We start from the raw sequence: 24,836 nt of genomic DNA, 5'->3' as shown, positions 1-24,836 counted from the left end.
TGTGGGATATATCAGAGTGTTACAGTGAGGGGTGTGGGATATATCAGAGTGTTACAGTGAGGGGTGTGGGGTATATCAGAGTGTTACAGTGAGGGGTGTGGGATATATCAGAGTGTTACAGTGAGGGCTGTGGGATATATCAGAGTGTTACAGTGAGGGGTGTGTGGTATATCAGAGTGTTACAGTGAGGGGTGTGGGGTATATCAGAGTGTTACAGTGAGGGGTGTGGGATATATCAGAGTGTTACAGTGAGGGGTGTGGGGTATATCAGAGTGTTACAGTGAGGGGTGTGTGGTATATCAGAGTGTTACAGTGAGGGGTGTGGGATATATCAGAGTGTTACAGTGAGGGGTGTGGGATATATCAGAGTGTTACAGTGAGGGGTGTGGGATATATCAGAGTGTTACAGTGAGGGGTGTGGGATATATCAGTGTTACAGTGAGGGGTGTGGGATATATCAGAGTGTTACAGTGAGGGGTGTGGGATATATCAGAGTGTTACAGTGAGGGGTGTGGGATATATCAGAGTGTTACAGTGAGGGGTGTGGGGTATATCAGAGTGTTACAGTGAGGGGTGTGGGGTATATCAGAGTGTTACAGTGAGGGGTGTGGGATATATCAGAGTGTTACAGTGAGGGGTGTGGGATATATCAGAGTGTTACAGTGAGGGGTGTGGGGTATATCAGAGTGTTACAGTGAGGGGTGTGGGATATATCAGAGTGTTACAGTGAGGGGTGTGGGATATATCAGTGTTACAGTGAGGGGTGTGGGATATATCAGAGTGTTACAGTGAGGGGTGTGGGATATATCAGAGTGTTACAGTGAGGGGTGTGGGATATATCAGAGTGTTACAGTGAGGGGTGTGGGGTATATCAGAGTGTTACAGTGAGGGGTGTGGGATATATCAGAGTGTTACAGTGAGGGGTGTGGGATATATCAGAGTGTTACAGTGAGGGGTGTGGGATATATCAGAGTGTTACAGTGAGGGGTGTGGGATATATCAGAGTGTTACAGTGAGGGGTGTGGGGTATATCAGAGTGTTACAGTGAGGGGTGTGGGGTATATCAGAGTGTTACAGTGAGGGGTGTGGGATATATCAGAGTGTTACAGTGAGGGGTGTGGGATATATCAGAGTGTTACAGTGAGGGGTGTGGGATATATCAGAGTGTTACAGTGAGGGGTGTGGGATATATCAGAGTGTTACAGTGAGGGGTGTGGGATATATCAGAGTGTTACAGTGAGGGGTGTGGGATATATCAGAGTGTTACAGTGAGGGGTGTGGGATATATCAGTGTTACAGTGAGGGGTGTGGGGTATATCAGAGTGTTACAGTGAGGGGTGTGGGATATATCAGAGTGTTACAGTGAGGGGTGTGGGGTATATCAGAGTGTTACAGTGAGGGGTGTGGGATATATCAGAGTGTTACAGTGAGGGGTGTGGGGTATATCAGAGTGTTCCAGTGAGGGGTGTGGGATATATCAGAGTGTTACAGTGAGGGGTGTGGGATATATCAGAGTGTTACAGTGAGGGGTGTGGGATATATCAGAGTGTGACAGTGAGGGGTGTGGGGTATATCAGAGTGTTACAGTGAGGGGTGTGGGATATATCAGAGTGTTACAGTGAGGGGTGTGGGATATATCAGAGTGTTACAGTGAGGGGTGTGGGATATATCAGAGTGTTACAGTGAGGGGTGTGGGGTATATCAGAGTGTTACAGTGAGGGGTGTGGGATATATCAGAGTGTTACAGTGAGGGGTGTGGGGTATATCAGTGTTACAGTGAGGGGTGTGGGATATATCAGAGTGTTACAGTGAGGGGTGTGGGGTATATCAGAGTGTTACAGTGAGGGGTGTGGGATATATCAGAGTGTTACAGTGAGGGGTGTGGGATATATCAGAGTGTTACAGTGAGGGGTGTGGGATATATCAGAGTGTTACAGTGAGGGGTGTGGGATATATCAGAGTGTTACAGTGAGGGGTGTGGGATATATCAGAGTGTTACAGTGAGGGGTGTGGGATATATCAGAGTGTTACAGTGAGGGGTGTGGGATATATCAGAGTGTTACAGTGAGGGGTGTGGGATATATCAGAGTGTTATAGTGAGGGGTGTGGGGTATATCAGAGTGTTACAGTGAGGGGTGTGGGATATATCAGAGTGTTACAGTGAGGGGTGTGGGGTATATCAGAGTGTTACAGTGAGGGGTGTGGGATATATCAGTGTTACAGTGAGGGGTGTGGGATATATCAGAGTGTTACAGTGAGGGGTGTGGGATATATCAGAGTGTTACAGTGAGGGGTGTGGGATATATCAGAGTGTTACAGTGAGGGGTGTGGGATATATCAGAGTGTTACAGTGAGGGGTGTGGGATATATCAGAGTGTTACAGTGAGGGGTGTGGGATATATCAGAGTGTTACAGTGAGGGGTGTGGGATATATCAGAGTGTTACAGTGAGGGGTGTGGGGTATATCAGAGTGTTACAGTGAGGGGTGTGGGATATATCAGAGTGTTACAGTGAGGGGTGTGGGATATATCAGAGTGTTACAGTGAGGGGTGTGGGATATATCAGAGTGTTACAGTGAGGGGTGTGGGATATATCAGAGTGTTACAGTGAGGGGTGTGGGATATATCAGAGTGTTACAGTGAGGGGTGTGGGATATATCAGAGTGTTACAGTGAGGGGTGTGGGATATATCAGAGTGTTACAGTGAGGGGTGTGGGATATATCAGAGTGTTACAGTGAGGGGTGTGGGGTATATCAGTGTTACAGTGAGGGGGTGTGGGATATATCAGAGTGTTGCAGTGAGGGGTGTGGGATATATCAGAGTGTTACAGTGAGGGGTGTGGGATATATCAGAGTGTTACAGTGAGGGGTGTGGGATATATCAGAGTGTTACAGTGAGGGGTGTGGGATATATCAGAGTGTTACAGTGAGGGGTGTGGGATATATCAGAGTGTTACAGTGAGGGGTGTGGGATATATCAGAGTGTTACAGTGAGGGGTGTGGGATATATCAGAGTGTTACAGTGAGGGGTGTGGGATATATCAGAGTGTTACAGTGAGGGGTGTGGGATATATCAGAGTGTTACAGTGAGGGGTGTGGGGTATATCAGAGTGTTACAGTGAGGGGTGTGGGATATATCAGAGTGTTACAGTGAGGGGTGTGGGATATATCAGAGTGTTACAGTGAGGGGTGTGGGATATATCAGAGTGTTACAGTGAGGGGTGTGGGATATATCAGAGTGTTACAGTGAGGGGTGTGGGATATATCAGAGTGTTACAGTGAGGGGTGTGGGATATATCAGAGTGTTACAGTGAGGGGTGTGGGATATATCAGAGTGTTACAGTGAGGGGTGTGGGATATATCAGAGTGTTACAGTGAGGGGTGTGGGGTATATCAGTGTTACAGTGAGGGGGTGTGGGATATATCAGAGTGTTATAGTGAGGGGTGTGGGATATATCAGAGTGTTACAGTGAGGGGTGTGGGATATATCAGAGTGTTACAGTGAGGGGTGTGGGATATATCAGAGTGTTACAGTGAGGGGTGTGGGATACATCAGAGTGTTACAGTGAGGGGTGTGGGATATATCAGAGTGTTACAGTGAGGGGTGTGGGATATATCAGTGTGTTACAGTGAGGGGTGTGGGATATATCAGAGTGTTACAGTGAGGGGTGTGGGATATATCAGAGTGTTACAGTGAGGGGTGTGGGATATATCAGAGTGTTACAGTGAGGGGTGTGGGATATATCAGAGTGTTGCAGTGAGGGGTGTGGGATATATCAGAGTGTTACAGTGAGGGGTGTGGGATATATCAGAGTGTTACAGTGAGGGGTGTGGGATATATCAGAGTGTTACAGTGAGGGGTGTGGGATATATCAGAGTGTTACAGTGAGGGGTGTGGGATATATCAGAGTGTTACAGTGAGGGGTGTGGGATATATCAGAGTGTTACAGTGAGGGGTGTGGGATATATCAGAGTGTTACAGTGAGGGGTGTGGGATATATCAGAGTGTTACAGTGAGGGGTGTGGGGTATATCAGAGTGTTACAGTGAGGGGTGTGGGGTATATCAGAGTGTTACAGTGAGGGGTGTGGGATATATCAGAGTGTTACAGTGAGGGGTGTGGGATATATCAGAGTGTTACAGTGAGGGGTGTGGGATATATCAGAGTGTTACAGTGAGGGGTGTGGGATACATCAGAGTGTTACAGTGAGGGGTGTGGGATATATCAGAGTGTTACAGTGAGGGGTGTGGGATATATCAGAGTGTTACAGTGAGGGGTGTGGGATATATCAGAGTGTTACAGTGAGGGGTGTGGGATACATCAGAGTGTTACAGTGAGGGGTGTGGGATACATCAGAGTGTTACAGTGAGGGGTGTGGGATATATCAGAGTGTTACAGTGAGGGGGTGTGGGATATATCAGAGTGTTACAGTGAGGGGTGTGGGATATATCAGAGTGTTACAGTGAGGGGTGTGGGATATATCAGAGTGTTACAGTGAGGGGTGTGGGATATATCAGAGTGTTACAGTGAGGGGTGTGGGATATATCAGAGTGTTACAGTGAGGGGTGTGGGATATATCAGAGTGTTACAGTGAGGGGTGTGGGGTATATCAGAGTGTTACAGTGAGGGGTGTGGGATATATCAGAGTGTTACAGTGAGGGGTGTGGGATATATCAGAGTGTTACAGTGAGGGGTGTGGGGTATATCAGAGTGTTACAGTTCAGTCTGGTCGGAACTGAATCTTTGATGTTCACCCTCTAATCTCTCTTACCTCGGTTTGACACTCCCCGAATGTTATTTCTTTCAGATGAACGCTTTCGAAATGGGGCAGAAGATCAAAATCGTAAACACGGTGAGGGAGTTGCTGTTTTAAAGGAAGATCTCCCATCTCTCCCGCCCCTCTCACCACCTCAGGACGTCCCAAAGCTTCACGGCCAATGAAGGACTTTTTTTTGAAGTGCGGTCCCTGTTGTAATGTGGGGAACGAGGCAGACAATTTACGCACAGCAAGATCCCACAAACAGCCGATGTGATAAATGACCCAGATCATCTGGTTTTTTTTTAGTGATGTTGGTCGAGGGATAAATATCGGGGCTCAGGACCCCCGGGGAGAACTCCCCACCCCTGCTCTTCTTCCAATAGTGGGCCGTGGGATCTTTTACACCCGCCCGAGAGGGGCAGACGGGGCCCTCGGTTTAACGTCTCAGCCCGAAAGACGGCACCTCCGACAGTGCGGCACTCCCTCAGCACCGACCCTCCGACAGTGCGGCGCTCCCTCGGTACCGACCCTCCGACAGTGCGGCGCTCCCTCAGTACCGACCCTCCCACAGTGCGGCGCTCCCTCAGTACCGACCCTCCGACAGTGCGGCGCTCCCTCAGTACTGACCCTCCGAATGGGAAGGGGTTTCGTCCATTGGGATTGTGTACAGTGGGAGTGAATGGGAAGGGGTTTGATCCATTGGGATTGTGTACAGTGGGAGTGAATGGGAAGGGGTTTGATCCATTGGGATTGTGTACAGTGGGAGTGAATGGGAAGGGGTTTGGTCCATTGGGATTGTGTACAGTGGGAGTGAATGGGAAGGGGTTTGATCCATTGGGATTGTGTACAGTGGGAGTGAATGGGAAGGGGTTCGGTCCATTGGGATTGTGTACGGTGGGAGTGAATGGGAAGGGGTTGGGACCATTGGGATTGTGTAGAGTGGGAGTGAATGGGAAGGGGTTTGGTCCATTGGGATTGTGTGCAGCGGGAGTGAACGGGAAGGGGTTTGGTCCATTGGGATTGTGTGCAGCGGGAGTGAACGGGAAGGGGTTTGGTCCATTGGGATTGTGTACAGCGGGAGTGAACGGGAAGGGGTTTGGTCCATTGGGATTGTGTACAGTGGGAGTGAACGGGAAGGGGTTTGGTCCATTGGGATTGTGTACAGTGGGAGTGAACGGGAAGGGGTTTGGTCCATTGGGATTGTGTACAGCGGGAGTGAACGGGAAGGGGTTTGGTCCATTGGGATTGTGTACAGCGGGAGTGAACGGGAAGGGGTTTGGTCCATTGGGATTGTGTACAGCGGGAGTGAACGGGAAGGGGTTTGGTCGGTTCGGATTGGGATGGCGGCCTGGGTTATCGATCTGGAAGTTGCTTACCTCCTGCTCGTCTTCTCTCTCCCCCCCCCCACTACGTTGAAGGTTCTTTCGTACCTACGTGCCGAGCGCACCTTTTTCCACCAGGGCTCCGATCGCCTCGAGGACCTGGATCCGCTCATGGAGAACATGTCCTCACGGGTAAGTGGTCACGGTGACTTGGACGGGCCTCAGGAGGGACTTTCTGCAAACCCCTTCTCCTGACCGGGGTAGGCGGGCGAGATGGCGTCCAGGCTCCTCAGCTCCTCCCTCCCTTCCTCCCTCCCCTGATCACAGCGCTTTGCGCGAGGGAAGGGTGGGAACAGGAGGAGGCCCATTCAGCCCCTCGGACCTGCTGCACAGGAACTGGAGGAGGCCATTCAGCCCCTCGAGCCTGTTCCGCCGTTCAGTTGGATCATGGTTGACCTGTATCTCAATCCCATCGACCCGTCTTGGTTCCATATCCCTTGGTACCTCACAGAAATGTGTCGATCTCAATCTTGACGTTTCCAACTGACCCCTGGCCCCCCCCCCAGCCTTTCGGAGCAGAGATTTCCAAATTCCCGCTCCCCTTTGTGTGAAGAAACGCTTCCTGATATCACCATGAACGGCCTGGACCTCATTTTAAGGTTCTGCCCCCCTCCACCACCGCTCCTCGTTCTGGGCTCCCCACGCCCACCCCACCAGAGGGAATAGTTTCTCTCGATCGACCCTTTGATGATCTTAAACCCCTCGATTAGATCACCCCTTAATCTTCTACACTCGAGGGAACACAAGCCGAGCCTCTGCAACCTGGCCTCATAACTTAACCGTTTTCGCCCCGCTGTCATTCTGGTGAACCTGCGTTGCCCTCCCTCCGAGGCCAGTCTTTCCTTCCTGAGGTGCGGTGCCCAGAACTGAACGCAGGACCTCCAGATGGGGTCTGAGCCGAGCTCGGTATGACTGAAGCACTACCTCAACCCCATTTGTACCCCAGCCCCCTTGAGATGAAGGCCAATATTAACTGGAACAATTCAACGGGAGTGAATGGGAAGGGGTTTGGGTCCATTGGGATTGTGTACAGTGGGAGTGAATGGGAAGGGGTTTGGTCCATTGGGATTGTGTACAGTAGCAGTGAATGGGAAGGGGTTTGGTCCATTGGGATTGTGTACAGTAGCAGTGAATGGGAAGGGGTTTGATCCATTGGGATTGTGTACAGTAGCAGTGAATGGGAAGGGGTTTGGTCCATTGGGATTGTGTACAGTGGGAGTGAACGGGAAGGGGTTTGGTCCATTGGGATTGTGTACAGTAGCAGTGAATGGGAAGGGGTTTGGTCCATTGGGATTGTGTACAGTAGCAGTGAATGGGAAGGGGTTTGGTCCATTGGGATTGTGTACAGGGGAGTGAATGGGAAGGGGTTCGATCCATTGGGATTGTGTACAGTAGCAGTGAATGGGAAGGGGTTTGATCCATTGGGATTGTGTACAGTAGCAGTGAATGGGAAGGGGTTTGGTCCATTGGGATTGCGTACAGTAGCAGTGAATGGGAAGGGGTTTGGTCCATTGGGATTGTGTACAGTGGGAGTGAATGGGAAGGGGTTTGGTCCATTGGGATTGTGGACAGTGGGAGTGAATGGGAAGGGGTTTGGTCCATTGGGATTGTGTACAGTGGGAGTGAATGGGAAGGGGTTTGGTCCATTGGGATTGTGGACAGTGGGAGTGATCGGGATCAGTTTGGATTCTGTACAATAAACGGGCCTCTCAATCACCCTTCACCTTGCCTGTCGCACGTTGACATGAAGTAAATGGGAAAAGGCCTCAATATGCTGGGATCCTGCACTGAGGGAGCCATTGAAAACTAACGGTGAACCTTTAATTAATTCTCCCCTCCCTCTCAGCTCGACCAAATCGCCATCGAGTCCGTGGCCCAACAGAAGGAGATGGAGCAGAAACACATGTCAGCTCAACAACAGGTGAATTGAGTCACAATCCTGCACCTACTCCGCTGGATCGAGAGCCTTCTGCCTCCGGGCTCGCCCAGCCCCTGACTTTTGTGTCCTCCTTTGAAGACCACGTGCGTGAATTCACTCCGCCGCCCCCCGCCGAGGCCCACACAGAGCAGGATAGGAACATAGGGACAGGAGGAGGCCCCGTGTTACCGTAGGAACAGGAGTAGGCCCCGTTCAGGCCCCCTGTTACCGTAGGAACAGGAGTAGGCCCCGTTCAGGCCCCCTGTTACCGTAGGAACAGGAGTAGGCCCCGTTCAGGCCCCCTGTTACCGTAGGAACAGGAGTAGGCCCAGTTCAGGCCCCCTGTTACCGTAGGAACAGGAGTAGGCCCAGTTCAGGCCCCGTGTTACCATAGGAACAGGAGTAGGCCCCGTTCAGGCCCCGTGTTGCCGTAGGAACAGGAGTAGGCCCCGTTCAGGCCCCCTGTTGTTACCATAGGGACAGGAGTAGGTCCCGTTCAGGCCCCCTGTTACCATAGGAACAGGAGTAGGTCCCGTTCAGGCCCCTGTTACCATAGGAACAGGAGTAGGCCCCGTTCAGGCCCCTGTTACCATAGGAACAGGAGTAGGCCCCGTTCAGGCCCCTGCTACCATAGGAACAGGAGTAAGCCCCATTCAGGCCCCTGTTACCATAGGAACAGGAGTAGGCCCCGTTCAGGCCCCCTGTTACCATAGGAACAGGAGTAGGCCCCGTTCAGGCCTCCTGTTACCATAGGAACAGGAGTAGGCCCCGTTCAGGCCCCTGTTACCATAGGAACAGGAGTAGGTCCCGTTCAGGCCCCTGTTACCATAGGGACAGGAGTAGGCCCCGTTCAGGCCCTGTTTTACCATCGGAACAGGAGTAGGCCCCGTTCAGGCCCCTGTTACCATAGGAACAGGAGTAGGCCCCGTTCAGGCCCCTGCTACCATAGGAATAGGAGTAAGCCCCATTCAGGCCCCTGTTACCATAGGAACAGGAGTAGGCCCCGTTCAGGCCCCCTGTTACCATAGGAACAGGAGTAGGCCCCGTTCAGGCCCCCTGTTACCATAGGAACAGGAGTAGGCCCCGTTCAGGCCCCCTGCTACCATAGGAACAGGAGTAGGCCCCGTTCAGGCCCCCTGTTACCATAGGAACAGGAGTAGGCCCTGTTCAGGCCCCCTGTTACCATAGGGACAGGAGTAGGCCCCGTTCAGGCCCCGTGTTACCATGGGAACAGGAGTAGGCCCCGTTCAGGCCCCCTGTTACCATAGGAACAGGAGTAGGCCCCATTCAGGCCCCGTTTTACCATAGGGACAGGAGTAGGCCCCGTTCAGGCCCCGTTACCATAGGAACAGGAGTAGGCCCCGTTCAGGCCCCCTGTTACCAGAGGAACAGGAGTAGGGCCCCGTTCAGGCCCCCTGTTACCATAGGAACAGGAGTAGGCCCCGTTCAGGGCCCCCTGTTACCAGAGGAACAGGAGTAGGCCCCGTTCAGGCCCCCTGTTACCATAGGAACAGGAGTAGGCCCCGTTCAGGCCCTCTGTTACCAGAGGAACGGGAGTAGGCCCCGTTCAGGCCCCCTGTTACCATAGGAACAGGAGTAGGCCCCGTTTAGGCCTCCTGTTACCATAGGAACAGGAGGAGGCCATTCAGCCCCTCGAGCCTGTTACACAGGAACAGGAGGAGGCCCATTCAGCCCCTCGAGCCTGTTACACAGGGACAGGAGGAGGCCCGTTCAGCCCCTCGAGCCTGTTACCATAGGAACAGGAGGAGGCCATTCAGCCCCTCGAGCCTGTTACACAGGAACAGGAGGAGGCCCGTTCAGCCCCCTCGAGCCTGTCCTGTCGTTCATTCAGACCGCAGCTGATCTGCACCTCAACCTCATATCCCTCGGTGCCCTCACCCAACAGAAACCTATCAATCGCAGCCTTGAAAGCTCCAACTGACCCCAAGCCTCCACCGCCTTTTGTGGGGGGAGAGAGATCCAGATTTCCACTCCCTCTTTGTGTGAAGAAACGCTTCCCGACATCACCCCTGAACGGCCGAGCTCCAATCTTAAGGTTATGCCCTCTCCCTTGTTCTGGACTCCCTCCCCACCAGACGAAATAGTTTTTCTCTATCCACCCTATCGAATCCTTTAATCATCTTAAAACCCCTCGATTCGATCACCCCCTTAATCTTCTAAACTCGAGGGAACACAAGCCTAGTCCTGTCCTCGTAATTAAACCCCTTTTCGCGCCCCCCCCCGGTATCATTCTGCTGAATCTGCTTTGCACCCCCTCCGAGGCCAGTCCATCCCTCCTGAGGTGCGGTGCCCAGAACTGAACGCAGTTCAGGACGGGGTCTGAGCAGAGCCTCAGTCCAACTGAAGCAACACCTCCAAGCCAACTTCTTGTCATCTGCCAAACTTGGATGTCCAACATCCAACTCCCTCCATCCAAGTCCTCAAGAAATATGGAGGAAAGGCTGAAGATCTCAGTCCAGGTCGTTGGGGGACTCCCACCCCGCCCCGCGAGTCACGTCCCAGAATCACAGCGACTCCCCTTCACCCCGACTCTCATAAGACCGTAAGAGATAGGAGCAGGAGTAGGCCGTTAGGCCTGCTCCGCCATTTAATGAGATCTTGGCTGATCTGATTTTGACCTCAACTCCACTTTCCCGCCCTTTCCTCCATATCCTTTGACTCCCTCGCCACTCGCAACCCCCTCAGATAATGAAGCAGTCCGAGCCCGCATGCAGCAAGACCTGGACAACATCCAGGCTCGGGCTGATAAGTGGCAAGTAACATTCGCGCCAGGCAATGACCATCTCCAACAAGAGAGAGTCCAACCACCTCCCCTTGACATTCAACGGCATTACCATCGCCGAATCCCCCACCATCAACATCTGGGGGTCACCATTGACCAGAAACTTAACTGGACCAGCCATATAAATACTGTGGCTACCAGAGCAGGTCAGAGGCTGGGTATTCTGCGGCGAGTGACTCACCTCCTGACTCCCCAAAGCCTTTCCACCATCTACAAGGCACAAGTCAGGAGTGTGATGGAATACTCTCCACTTGCCTGACGAGTGCAGCTCCAACAACGCTCGAGAAGCTCGACGCCATCCAGGGCAAAGCAGCCCCGCTCGATTGGCACCCTAAACATTCACTCCCTTCACCACCGGCGCACCGCGGCCGCAGTGTGGACCATCCACAGGATGCACTGCAGCAACTCGCCAAGGCTTCTTCGACAGCGCCTCCCAAACCCGCGACCTCTCCCACCTAGGAGGACCAGGGCAGCGGGCACATGGGGACAACCCCACCCGCACGTTCCCCTCCGAGTCACACACCATCCCGACTTGGAAATATATCGGCCGTTCCTTCATCGTCGCTGGGTCAAAATCTCCCTTCCCAACGGCACTGTGGGAGAACCTTCACCAGACGGACTGCAGCGGTTCAAGAAGGCGGCTCACACCACCTTCTCAAGGGGCGATTAGGGATGGGCAATAAATGCCGGCCTCGCCAGCGACGCCCACACCCCATGAACGAATAAAAACCTCCTCCTTAACCTTCTCTGCTCGAAGGAGAACAACCCCAGCGACTCCAGTCTCTCCACGTTAACTGAAGCCCCTGGAATCCCCTCGGAAAATTCGACCGCATCAGATGACCCTCGAGGAGGGCCAGCGGCGACGGGAGTTTGGCTCTAACACCTACTTGGTCCTTCCTTTCCCCACTCAGGACAACCCCACGGATTTCGGGATGGAATATTTAAGCAAAGCGCCGCTGGGGATCGCCATCGAAGGCTACCTTTTCAAACGGGCGCCCAAAGCTTTCAGGACGTGGCACAGGTGGGCGTCATGCTCAGACGGGCGAGAAGGAGTCGGGCAGGGGGGGGGTTGGTCAGAATGCCATCCGCGCTGTTCGATCTGCGTCTCAGAGAGCGCGAGTGGGAGGCATTAAGGAACGTGGTTCTCTGTCCGAGGGTCGAGGGTTCGAGCCCCCGCTCCAGAGACTCGCGCCTCCTGATCCCAAGACGACACGCCGCCCGGTTGCCCAGCACCGAGGGGAGCGCCGCGCTGTCGGAGGGTCGGTGCCGAGGGAGCGCCGCGCTGTCGGAGGGTCGGTACCGAGGGAGCGCCGCACTGTCGGAGGGTCGGTACCGAGGGAGCGCCGCATTGTCGGAGGGTCGGTGCTGAGGGAGCGCCGCACTGTCGGAGGGTCGGTACTGAGGGAGCGCCGCACTGTCGGAGGGTCGGTACCGAGGGAGCGCCGCACTGTCGGAGGGTCGGTACCGAGGGAGCGCCGCACTGTCGGAGGGTCGGTACCGAGGGAGCAGGCGGGGGGGGTGAGTTCTCCCCGGGGGTCCTGGGGCCCCGATATTTATCCCTCGACCAACATCACTAAAAGAAAAACCAGACGATCCGGGTCATTTATCACATCGCTGTTTGTGGGATCTTGCTGTGCGCACATCGGCTGCCTCGTTCCCCCACATTACAACAGGGACCGCACTTCGAAAAAGTGAAACTCGCTAAGTTTCTTTCCTCAGCCTCCTCCTGATCTTTTGTTTTTTTTCCCCCTCCGTTAGGCATTGGTTCTGTCTTCAGAACAACCAATTGGTGCATCAGAAGAACTGGAAGGTAAGATGTCCCAAAGGCCATGGGGGGGGCCTGCAGGAGGGACGGACGCTGACCTTTCAACTGCAACAAACACCCTGCATTGATACGGCGCCTTTAACGGAGTGAAACGTCCCCAAGGCGCCTCCCAGGATCGTCAATCAGACCCTGAGCCTCACAAGGAGATGTTAGGACAGTTGACCAAAAGCTTGGCCGGAGATGGAGGTTCTAAGGAGCGTCTTCAAGGAGGAGGGAGAGAGAGGCGGAGAGGTCGAGGGAGGGAATTCCAGAGCTTCGGGCCCGGGCGGCTGAAGGCACGGCCGCCAATGGTGGAGCGATGGGAGAGGCCAGAATTGGAGGGACGCAGAGATCTCGGAGGGTTTTTAGGGGGCTGGAGGAGGTTACAGAGATAGGGAGAGGGGGAGAGGACCATGCAGAGATCTCGGAGGGTTTGTAGGGGGCTGGAGGAGGTTATAGAGATAGGGAGGGGGGGCGAGGGCCGTGCAGAGATCTCAGAGGGTTTGTAGGGGGCTGGAGGAGGTTACAGAGATAGGGAGAGGGGGAGAGGACCGTGCAGAGATCTCGGAGGGTTTGTAGGGGGCTGGAGGAGGTTATAGAGATAGGGAGGGGGGGCGAGGGCCGTGCAGAGATCTCGGAGGGTTTGTAGGGGGCTGGAGGAGGTTACAGAGATAGGGAGGGGCGGGCGAGGGCCATGCAGAGATCTCGGAGGGTTTGTAGGGGGCTGGAGGAGGTTACAGAGATAGGGAGAGGGGGTGAGGGCCATGCAGAGATCTCGGAGGGTTTGTAGGGGGCTGGAGGAGGTTACAGAGATAGCGAGGGGGGGGCGAGGGCCATGCAGAGATCTCGGAGGGTTTGTAGGGGGCTGGAGGAGGTTACAGAGATAGGGAGAGGGGGTGAGGGCCATGCAGAGATCTCGGAGGGTTTGTAGGGGGCTGGAGGAGGTTACAGAGATAGGGAGGGGGGGGCGAGGGCCATGCAGAGATCTCGGAGGGTTTGTAGGGGGCTGGAGGAGGTTACAGAGATAGTGAGAGGGGGGCGAGGGCCATGCAGAGATCTCGGAGGGTTTGTAGGGGGCTGGAGGAGGTTACAGAGATAGGGAGGGGCGGGCGAGGACCATGCAGAGATCTCGGAGGGTTTGTAGGGGGGCTGGAGGAGGTTACAGAGATAGGGAGGGGGGGCGAGGGCCATGCAGAGATCTCGGAGGGTTTGTCGGGGGCTGGAGGAGGTTACAGAGATAGGGAGGGGGGCGAGGGCCATGCAGAGATCTCGGAGGATTTGTAGGGGGCTGGAGGAGGTTACAGAGATAGGGAGGGGCGGGCGAGGGCCATGCAGAGATCTCGGAGGGTTTGTAGGGGGGCTGGAGGAGGTTACAGAGATAGGGAGGGGGGCGAGGGCCATGCAGAGATCTCGGAGGGTTTGTAGGGGGCTGGAGGAGGTTACAGAGATAGGGAGGGGGGGCGAGGGCCATGCAGAGATCTCGGAGGGTTTGTAGGGGGCTGGAGGAGGTTACAGAGATAGGGAGGGGGGGCGAGGGCCATGCAGAGATCTCGGAGGGTTTGTAGGGGGGCTGGAGGAGGTTACAGAGATAGGGACCGGGAGCCAGTGTGGGTCCAGCGAGCACAGGGGGTGACGGGTGAACGGGACTCGGTGCGAGTTGGGATACGGGGGGGCGGGAGGAGTTTCAGATGAGCTGATGGCTACTGAGGGATGGAAGGTGAGAGGCCGGCCAGTGGAGTCTGGAGGGGACAGAGGGGCACGGGCGAGGGTTTCAGCAGCTGAGGCAGGGGGCGGAGACGGGCGATGTTCCAGGAGGTGGAAGTCGGCGGACTCGGTGACGGAGGGGAGACGGGGGTCTCGGGGGTCAAACGGGACGCCGAGGGAGCGAACGGCCTGCGTCGGCCTCAGACCGCGGTCACACCAACATCCCCTTCACCGGGGCCAACCTCCCGTCAGTTGCCCCAAGGCAACAAGTCTGTGATGGCACGGCATTATTGCCTATCCCGAGCCCTCACCGGGCACGCACGCAACTCCCAAACGGGAGGACCGGAACACGGGATCGTAGCATCACAGTCGGCGCAGCCCAGGAGTCGGCCATTCGGCCCATCGAGCCTGTGCCCGCTCTTTGAGAGAGTTCTTCAATTGGTCCTGCTTCTCCTGCTCTTTCCCCATATCCCTGGAAATGTTTACTCCCCCCCTTTTTTTTTTATTCGTTCATGGGATGCAGGCGTCGCTGGCCAGGCCGGCATTTATTGCCCATCCCTAATCGCCCCTTGAGAAGGTGGCGGTGAGCCGCCATCTTGAACCGCTGCAGTCCGTGTGGTGAAGGTTCTCCCACAGTGCCGTTGGGAAGGGAGCTCCAGGATTTTGACCCAGCGACGATGAAGGAACGGCCGATATATTTCCAAGTCGGGATGGTGTGTGACTCGGAGGGGAACGTGCGGGTGGGGGTTGTCTCCATGTGCCCGCTGCCCTGGTCCTTCTAGGTGGGAGAGGTCGCGGGTTTGGGAGGTGCTGTCGAAGAAGCCTTGGCGAGTTGCTGCAGTGCATCCTGTGGATGGTCCACACTGCGGCCGCGGTGCGCCGGTGGTGAAGGGAGTGAATGTTTAGGGTGCCGATCGAGCGGGGCTGCTTTGCCCTGGATGGTGTCGAGCTTCTCGAGTGTTGATGGAGCTGCACTCGTCCAGGCAAGTGGAGAGTGTTCCATCACACTCCTGACTCGTGCCTTGTAGATGGTGGAAAGGCTTTGGGGAGTCAGGAGGTGAGTCACTCGCCGCAGAATACCCAGCCTCTGACCTGCTCTCGTAGCCACAGTATTTATATGGCTGGTCCAGTTCAGTTTCTGGTCAATGGCGACCCCCAGGATGTTGATGGTGGGGGATTCGGCGATGGTAATGCCGTTGAATGTCAAGGGGAGGTGGTTGGACTCTCTCTTGTTGGAGATGGTCATTGCCTGGTGCAAATGTTACTTGCCACTTACCAGCCCAAGCCTGGATGTTGTCCAGGTCTTGCTGTACGTGGGCTCGGACTGCTTCATTATCTGAGGGGTTGCGAATGGAACTGAACACTGTGCGACCATCAGCGAACATCCCCATTTCTGACCTTCTGGTGGAGGGAAGGTCATTGATGAAGCAGCTGAAGATGGTTGGGCCTAAAAATTTCTCCTCATCTCGGTGAGCCAGGGCCCTGTACAATTGTCGTCTGACTTCCTCGCTCAGGGAACAGTATCCCCCCGGCTGATTTCCCCCCTTTCTCACAACCCGGGGGTGCTGAGGCCCGTCTTGTGCTCTGACTCGAACACTAGGCCGGGAACGGAGCCTGAGCCTTTCCTGCTCTGTGCGTGAGGGGGTTTTGGGGGGGGGCGGGGGCTTGCGAGCCGGGGCCTTCGACTCACTCGGTTGTCGTGTTTTCTTTCCCCCCCCCCGTCCCTGCGTCCCCGCACCCCCCTTCCGCCGCCCCCACAGGAGGAGCCGATACCGGTCGTCCAGGACCTGAGGCTCTGTACGGTCAAGCCCCTGGACGAGGTCGAGCGACGTTTCTGCTTTGAGGTCGTCTCCGTTCACGGGTATGTCGCGCCGCTCGTGGGTCGATCGTAGGCCCCGGGGGGGAGGGGAGGGGAATCGTAGGCCTGGGAGTGACCGTATGGATTGGGGAGTGACTGCAGGCCCCGGGGGATTGGGGAGTGACTGTCGGCCCTGGGGCATTGGGGAGTGACCGTATGGATTGGGGAGTGACCGTAGGGATTGGGGAGTGACTGCAGGCCCCGGGGGATTGGGGAGTGACCGTGGGGATTGGGGAGTGACCGTGGGGATTGGGGAGTGACCGTGGGGATTGGGGAGTGACCGTGGGGATTGGGGAGTGACCGTGGGGATTGGGGAGTGACCGTGGGGATTGGGGAGTGACCGTGGGGATTGGGGAGTGACTGTGGGGATTGGGGAGTGACTGTGGGGACTGGGGAGTGACTGTGGGGACTGGGGAGTGACTGTCGGCCCCGGGGGACTGGGGAGTGACCGTCGGCCCCGGGGGACTGGGGAGTGACCGTCGGCCCCGGGGGACTGGGGAGTGACCGTCGGCCCCGGGGGACTGGGGAGTGACCGTCGGCCCCGGGGGACTGGGGAGTGACCGTCGGCCCCGGGGGACTGGGGAGTGACCGTCGGCCCCGGGGGACTGGGGAGTGACCGTCGGCCCCGGGGGACTGGGGAGTGACCGTCGGCCCCGGGGGACTGGGGAGTGACCGTCGGCCCAACGGGGGAGTGACTGTCGGCCCCGGGGGACTGGGGAGTGACTGTCGGCCCGACGGGGGAGTGACTGTCGGCCCGACGGGGGAGTGACTGTCGGCCCGACGGGGGAGTGACTGTCGGCCCGACTGGGGAATAACTTTAGGCCCGATTGGGGAGTAACTTTAGGCCCGATTGGGGAGTAACTTTAGGCCCGATTGGGGAGTAACTTTAGGCCCGATTGGGGAGTAACTTTAGGCCCGATTGGGGAGTAACTTTAGGCCCGATTGGGGAGTAACTTTAGGCCCGATTGGGGAGTAACTTTAGGCCCGATTGGGGAGTAACTTTAGGCCCGATTGGGGAGTAACTTTAGGCCCGATTGGGGAGTAACTTTAGGCCCGATTGGGGAGTAACTTTAGGCCCGATTGGGGAGTAACTTTAGGCCTGATTGGGGAGTAACTTTAGGCCCGATTGGGGAGTAACTTTAGGCCCGATTGGGGAGTAACTTTAGGCCCGATTGGGGAGTAACCCCCTTCTCCTCCACTCTAACCCTCTTCTTCTGACAGGAGCTGTGTCGTGCAGGCAGACTCGGAGTCCCTGAGGCAGGCCTGGATCCGGGCAGTCCAATCCAGCATCGATACCGCCTACCGGGAGACACCACACACCGACACCACCACAGAGGTGAGGGGTAACGGTGGCAGGCGAGCCCCCAGGCTCCATCACCCCCCCCCCCGACTCCGGCCTAATGCTGAGTTTAAGCCCTTAGTGTCCCCGGGCTCCCTCAGTACTGACCCTCCGACAGTGCGGCGCTCCCTCAGTACTGACCCTCCGACAGTGCGGCGCTCCCTCGGTACCGACCCTCCGACAGTGCGGCCCTCCCTCAGTACCGACCCTCCGACAGTGCGGCGCTCCCTCAGTACCGACCCTCCGACAGTGCGGCGCTCCCTCAGTACCGACCCTCCGACAGTGCGGCGCTCCCTCAGTACCGACCCTCCCACAGTGCGGCGCTCCCTCAGTACCGACCCTCCGACAGTGCGGCGCTCCCTCAGTACCGACCCTCCCACAGTGCGGCGCTCCCTCAGTACCGACCCTCCGACAGTGCGGCGCTCCCTCAGTACTGACCCTCCGACAGTGCGGCCCTCCCTCGGTACCGACCCTCCGACAGTGCGGCGCTCCCTCGGTACCGACCCTCCCACAGTGCGGCGCTCCCTCAGTACCGACCCTCCGACAGTGCGGCGCTCCCTCAGTACCGACCCTCCGACAGTGCGGGGCTCCCTCGGTACTGACCCTCCGACAGTGCGGCGCTCCCTCAGTACTGACCCTCCGACAGTGCGGCCCTCCCTCGGTACCGACCCTCCGACAGTGCGGCGCTCCCTCGGTACCGACCCTCCGACAGTGCGGCGCTCCCTCAGTACTGACCCTCGACAGTGCGGCGCTCCCTCAGTACTGACCCCCCGACAGTGCGGCGCTCCCTCAGTACCGACCCTCCGACAGTGCGGCGCTCCCTCAGTACCGACCCTCCGACAGTGCGGGGCTCCCTCAGTACTGACCCTCCCACAGTGCGGCGCTCCCTCGGTACTGACCCTCCGACAGTGCGGCGCTCCCTCAGTACCGACCCTCCGACAGTGCGGCGCTCCCTCAGTACCGACCCTCCCACAGTGCGGCGCTCCCTCGGTACCGACCCTCCCACAGTGCGGCGCTCCCTCGGTACTGACCCTCCCACAGTGCGGCGCTCCCTCGGTACCGACCCTCCGACAGTGCGGCGCTCCCTCGGTACCGACCCTCCGACAGTGCGGCGCTCCCTCGGTACCGACCCTCCGACAGAGCGGCGCTCCCTCGGTACCGACCCTCCGACAGCGCGGCGCTCCCTCGGTACCGACCCTCCGACAGTGCGGCGCTCCCTCGGTACCGACCCTCCGACAGTGCGGCGCTCCCTCGGTACCGACCCTCCGACAGAGCGGCGCTCCCTCGGTACTGACCCTCCGACAGCGCGGCGCTCCCTCGGTACCGACCCTCCGACAGTGCGGCGCTCCCTCAGTACTGACCCTCCGACAGTGCGGCGCTCCCTCAGTACCGACCCTCCGACAGTGCGGCGCTCCCTCAGTACCGACCCTCCGACAGTGCGGGGCTCCCTCAGTACTGACCCTCCGACAGTGCGGCGCTCCCTCAGTACTGACCCTCCGACAGTGCGACCCTCCCTCAGTACCGACCCTCCGACAGTGCGGCGCTCCCTCAGTACCGCCCCTCCGACAGTGCGGCGCTCCCTCAGTACCGACCCTCCGACAGTGCGGACACTCTGATGGTTTATTCTCTCGCTGCAGAGTTCGGAGGTCGGCCCCTCATCGGCAGAGGGTCCGGAGGGGTCGAGGGAGGCCTCCAGCGTCCTTCAGCAGGTGATACGTCGACCGGGTAACGAGAGGTGCTGTGACTGCGGGAGAACAGACCCTCGCTGGGCGAGTATCAACCTGGGCATCACACTGTGCATTGAGTGCTCAGGAATTCACAGGTGAGGGGGCTCCTGGACAGCGGGTTGACCCCCCTCCGATAGGGGAACGGGCCGGTGTCTGTAACCGGGAGGAGGTGGGCGAGAGGGTTAATCCCCCTCCGATAGGGGAACGGGCCGCCCGGTGTCTGTAACCGGGAGGAGGTGGGTGAGAGGGTTAATCCCCCTCCGATAGGGGAACGGGCCGGTGTCTGTAACCGGGAGGAGGTGGGCGAGAGGGTTAATCCCCCTCCGATAGGGGAACGGGCCGGTGTCTGTAACCGGGAGGAGGTGGGCAAGAGGGTTAATCCCCCTCCGATAGGGGAACGGGCCGCCCGGTGTCTGTAACCGGGAGGAGGTGGGTGAGAGGGTTAATCCCCCTCCGATAGGGGAACGGGCCGGTGTCTGTAACCGGGAGGAGGTGGGTGAGAGGGTTCATCCCCCTCCGATAGGGGAACGGGCTGCCCGGTGTCTGTAACCGGGAGGAGGTGGGTGAGGGGGTTAATCCCCCTCAGATAGGGGAACGGGCCGGTGTCTGTAACCGGGAGGAGGTGGGTGAGGGGGTTAATCCCCCTCCGATAGGGGAACGGGCCGGTGTCTGTAACCGGGAGGAGGTGGGTGAGGGGGTTAATCCCCCTCCGATTGGGGAACGGGCCGGTGTCTGTAACCGGGAGGAGGTGGGCGAGGGGGTTAATCCCCCTCCAAAAGGGGAACGGGCCGGTGTCTGTAACCGGGAGGAGGTGGGTGAGAGGGTTAATCCCCCTCCGATAGGGGAACGGGCCGGTGTCTGTAACCGGGAGGAGGTGGGTGAGAGGGTTAATCCCCCTCCGATAGGGGAACGGGCCGCCCGGTGTCTGTAACCGGGAGGAGGTGGGTGAGAGGGTTAATCCCCCTCCGATAGGGGAACGGGCCAGTGTCTGTAATCGGGAGGAGGTGGGTGAGAGGGTTAATCCCCCTCCGATAGGGGAACGGGCCAGTGTCTGTAACCGGGAGGAGGTGGGTGAGAGGGTTAATCCCCCTCCGATAGGGGAACGGGCTGGTGTCTGTAACCGGGAGGAGGTGGGCGAGAGGGTTAATCCCCCTCCGATAGGGGACAGGGCCGCCCGTAACTGGGGAGAGGTGAGTGAGAGGGTTAATCCCCCTCCAATGGGGGACAGACTGCCCTCGAAAACCCCCACAAAAGGGGCAACCGGGGGTATTTGACGGTCAGGCTGTCTCACTTTGCTTCTCTTGCTTCTCAGGAGCCTTGGCGTCCACCTCTCGAAAGTGCGCTCCCTGACCCTGGACTCGTGGGAACCAGAACTGGTGAAGGTGAGGCCACTGCTGGATTCTGGGAACGCCAGGTCAAAGTTGACAGTGGGCGGCCGGCACGGCGCGAGTCGACTGGGAAGGACTCGGTTCCACCGGGATCCTGTGCAGCGGGAGTGAACCGCACGCGGCCCATCCCCCTCACCTCCGTATCCCAACTCCCACCGAGTCCTGCTCGCCCATCATCCCACCAGCCCTGCGCTCGTTGGACGATCATTGGCACCCAGTCCGGCGATGCCTCCATCTTAACATTCTCCATCCCTCCATTGCCCTCTTCAGCGTCCTCCCGCCCCCCGCCCCCCCGCCACGATCTCCAGCCCCCTCCGATTCTGGCCTCTTGTCCATCCTCCCCGATTCCCATCGCTCCACCATTGGCGGCCGTGCCTTCAGCTGCCCGGGCCCCTAAGCTCTGGAATTCCCTCCCTAAACCTCTCCGCCTCTCTCCCCTCCTTTAAGACGCTCCTTATATCCTACCTCTTTGACCGAGCTTTCGGTCACCTGTCCCGAATATCTCCTTATGTGGCTCGGTGTCAAATTTTGTCTGATAATGCTATATAAATGCAGAGTGTTTGAATGGGAAGAGATTTGTTCCATTGGGATTGTGTACAGTGGGAGTGAATGGGAAGGGGTTTGGTCCATTGGGATTGTGAACAGTGGGAGTGAATGGGAAGGGGCTTGGTCCATTGGGATTGTGCACAGTGGGAGTGAATGGGAAGGGGTTTGGTCCATTGGGATTGTGTAGAGTGGGAGTGAATGGGAAGGGGTTTGGTCCATTGGGATTGTGTACATTGGGAGTGAATGGGAAGGGGTTTGATCCATTGGGATTGTGTACAGTGGGAGTGAATGGGAAGGGGTTTGGTCCATTGGGATTGTGTAGAGTGGGAGTGAATGGGAAGGGGTTTGGTCCATTGGGATTGTGTACAGTGGGAGTGAATGGGAAGGGGTTTGGTCCATTGGGATTGTGCAGAGTGGGACTGAATGGGAAGGGGTTTGGTCCATTGGGATTGTGTACAGTGGGAGTGAACGGGAAGGGGTTTGGTCCATTGGGATTGTGCAGAGTGGGACTGAATGGGAAGGGGTTTGGTCCATTGGGATTGTGCACAGTGGGAGTGAATGGGAAGGGGTTTGCTCCATTGGGATTGTGTAGAGTGGGAGTGAATGGGAAGGGGTTTGATCCATTGGGATTGTGCACAGTGGGAGTGAACGGGAAGGGGTTTGGTCCATTGGGATTGTGTACAGTGGGAGCGAATGGGAAGGGGTTTGGTCCATTGGGATTGCGTACAGTGGGAGCGAATGGGAAGGGGTTTGGTCCATTGGGATTGTGTAGAGTGGGAGTGAATGGGAAGGGGTTTGATCCATTGGGATTGTGCACAGTGGGAGTGAACGGGAAGGGGTTTGGTCCATTGGGATTGTGTACAGTGGGAGCGAATGGGAAGGGGTTTGGTCCATTGGGATTGTGTACAGTGGGAGCGAATGGGAAGGGGTTTGGTCCATTGGGATTGTGTACAGTGAGAGTGAATGGGAAGGGGTTTGGTCCATTGGGATTGTGCACAGTGGGAGCGAATGGGAAGGGGTTTGGTCCATTGGGATTGTGTACAGTGAGAGTGAATGGGAAGGGGTTTGGTCCATTGGGATTGTGTACAGTGGGAGTGAATGGGAAGGGGTTTGGTCCATTGGGATTGTGTACAGCGGGAGTGAATGGGAAGGGGTTTGGTCCATTGGGATTGTGTAGAGTGGGAGTGAATGGGAAGGGGTTTGGTCCATTGGGATTGTGTACAGTGGGAGTGAATGGGAAGGGGTTTGGTCCATTGGGATTGTGTACAGTGGGAGTGAATGGGAAGGGGTTTGGTCCATTGGGATTGTGTACAGTAGCAGTGAATGGGAAGGGGTTTGGTCCATTGGGATTGTGTACAGTGGGAGTGAATGGGAAGGGGTTTGATCCATTGGGATTGTGTACAGTGGGAGTGAATGGGAAGGGGTTTGATCCATTGGGATTGTGTACAATGGGAGTGAATGGGAAGGGGTTTGGTCCATTGGGATTGTGTGCGGTGGGAGTGAACGGGAAGGGGTTTGGTCCATTGGGATTGTGTAGAGTGGGAGTGAACGGGAAGGGGTTTGATCCATTGGGATTGTGTACAATGGGAGTGAATGGGAAGGGGTTTGGTCCATTGGGATTGTGTACAATTTTGTTCTCCATTCCTTGCAGTTGATCTGCGCACTGGGAAATGACGTTATTAATGGCATTTACGAGGCTGGACAGGAGGAGATGGGAGTGAACAAGGCATCAGCTGAGAGTACAAGGTAAGGAAAGGTTCTCTCTCCACAATGGGAGTGTTTGACGGGACAGTGTAGAGGGAGCTTTACTCTGTATCTAACCCTGTACCTGCCCTGGGAGTGTTTGATGGGACAGTGCAGAGGGAGCTTTACTCTGTATCTAACCCTGTACCTGCCCTGAGAGTGTTTGACGGGACAGTGTAGAGGGAGCTTTACTCTGTATCTAACCCTGTACCTGCCCTGAGAGTGTTTGACGGGACAGTGTAGAGGGAGCTTTACTCTGTATCTAACCCTGTACCTGCCCTGGGAGTGTTTGATGGGACAGTGTAGAGGGAGCTTTACTCTGTATCTAACCCTGTACCTGCCCTGGGAGTGTTTGATGGGACAGTGTAGAGGGAGCTTTACTCTGTATCTAACCCTGTACCTGCCCTGGGAGTGTTTGATGGGACAGTGCAGAGGGAGCTTTACTCTGTATCTAACCCTGTACCTGCCCTGGGAGTGTTTGACGGGACAGTGTGGAGGGAGCTTTACTCTGTATCTAACCCTGTACCTGCCCTGGGAGTGTTTGATGGGACAGTGCAGAGGGAGCTTTACTCTGTATCTAACCCTGTACCTGCCCTGGGAGTGTTTGATGGGACAGTGTAGAGGGAGCTTTACTCTGTATCTAACCCTGTACCTGCCCTGGGAGTGTTTGATGGGACAGTGCAGAGGGAGCTTTACTCTGTATCTAACCCTGTACCTGCCCTGGGAGTGTTTGATGGGACAGTGCAGAGGGAGCTTTACTCTGTATCTAACCCTGTACCTGACCCTGGGAGTGTTTGACGGGACGGTGCAGAGGGAGCTTTACTCTGTATCTAACCCTGTACCTGCCCTGGGAGTGTTTGACGGGACGGTGCAGAGGGAGCTTTACTCTGTATCTAACCCTGTACCTGCCCTGGGAGTGTTTGACGGGACGGTGTAGAGGGAGCTTTACTCTGTATCGAACCCTGTACCTGCCCCTGGGAGTGTTTGATGGGACAGTTTAGAGGGAGCTTTACTCTGTACCTAACCCTGTACCTGCCCTGGGAGTGTTTGATGGGACAGTGTAGAGGGAGCTTTACTCTGTATCTAACCCTGTACCTGCCCTGGGAGTGTTTGATGGGACGGTGTAGAGGGAGCTTTACTCTGTATCTAACCCTGTACCTGCCCTGGGAGTGTTTGATGGGACAGTGTAGAGGGAGCTTTACTCTGTATCTAACCCTGTACCTGCCCTGGGAGTGTTTGATGGGACAGTGTAGAGGGAGCTTTACTCTGTATCTAACCCTGTACCTGCCCTGGGAGTGTTTGATGGGACAGTGTAGAGGGAGCTTTACTCTGTATCTAAACCTGTACCTGCCCTGGGAGTGTTTGATGGGACAGTGCAGAGGGAGCTTTACTCTGTATCTAACCCTGTACCTGACCCTGGGAGTGTTTGATGGGACAGTGCAGAGGGAGCTTTACTCTGTATCTAACCCTGTACCTGCCCCTGGGAGTGTTTGATGGGACAGTGTAGAGGGAGCTTTACTCTGTATCTAACCCTGTACCTGCCCTGGGAGTGTTTGACGGGACAGTGCAGAGGGAGCTTTACTCTGTATCTAACCCTGTACCTGCCCTGGGAGTGTTTGATGGGACAGTGTAGAGGGAGCTTTACTCTGTATCTAACCCTGTACCTGCCCTTGGAGTGTTTGATGGGACAGTGTAGAGGGAGCTTTACTCTGTATCTAACCCTGTACCTGCCCTGGGAGTGTTTGATGGGACAGTGTAGAGGGAGCTTTACTCTGTATCTAACCCTGTACCTGCCCTGGGAGTGTTTGATGGGACAGTGCAGAGGGAGCTTTACTCTGTATCTAACCCTGTACCTGCCCTGGGAGT

At 56.6% G+C, this 24,836-nt stretch overlaps 1 protein-coding gene across 1 annotated transcript in view; it reads left to right on the top strand.

Moving 5' to 3' along the window:
* Nucleotides 1-4,804: 4,804 nt before the first annotated feature.
* LOC137308698 (arf-GAP with coiled-coil, ANK repeat and PH domain-containing protein 2-like) overlaps nt 4,805-24,836 on the top strand; it is a 33,671-nt gene continuing 13,639 nt past the window's right edge. The window contains exons 1-10 of the mRNA XM_067977260.1: nt 4,805-4,851; nt 6,177-6,272; nt 7,987-8,061; nt 11,773-11,882; nt 12,620-12,671; nt 16,130-16,230; nt 17,449-17,563; nt 19,204-19,388; nt 20,606-20,675; nt 22,879-22,973. Coding sequence (XP_067833361.1) covers nt 4,807-4,851; nt 6,177-6,272; nt 7,987-8,061; nt 11,773-11,882; nt 12,620-12,671; nt 16,130-16,230; nt 17,449-17,563; nt 19,204-19,388; nt 20,606-20,675; nt 22,879-22,973 — 944 coding nt within the window. The 5' untranslated portion in view covers nt 4,805-4,806. The remainder of the gene's footprint in view (nt 4,852-6,176; nt 6,273-7,986; nt 8,062-11,772; nt 11,883-12,619; nt 12,672-16,129; nt 16,231-17,448; nt 17,564-19,203; nt 19,389-20,605; nt 20,676-22,878; nt 22,974-24,836) is intronic.

Source organism: Heptranchias perlo, unplaced genomic scaffold (genome assembly GCF_035084215.1).
Source record: "Heptranchias perlo isolate sHepPer1 unplaced genomic scaffold, sHepPer1.hap1 HAP1_SCAFFOLD_1377, whole genome shotgun sequence".
In the NCBI taxonomy this organism is placed as follows: Eukaryota; Metazoa; Chordata; class Chondrichthyes; order Hexanchiformes; family Hexanchidae; genus Heptranchias; species Heptranchias perlo.
This window is presented reverse-complemented; position numbering and strand designations above follow the sequence as displayed.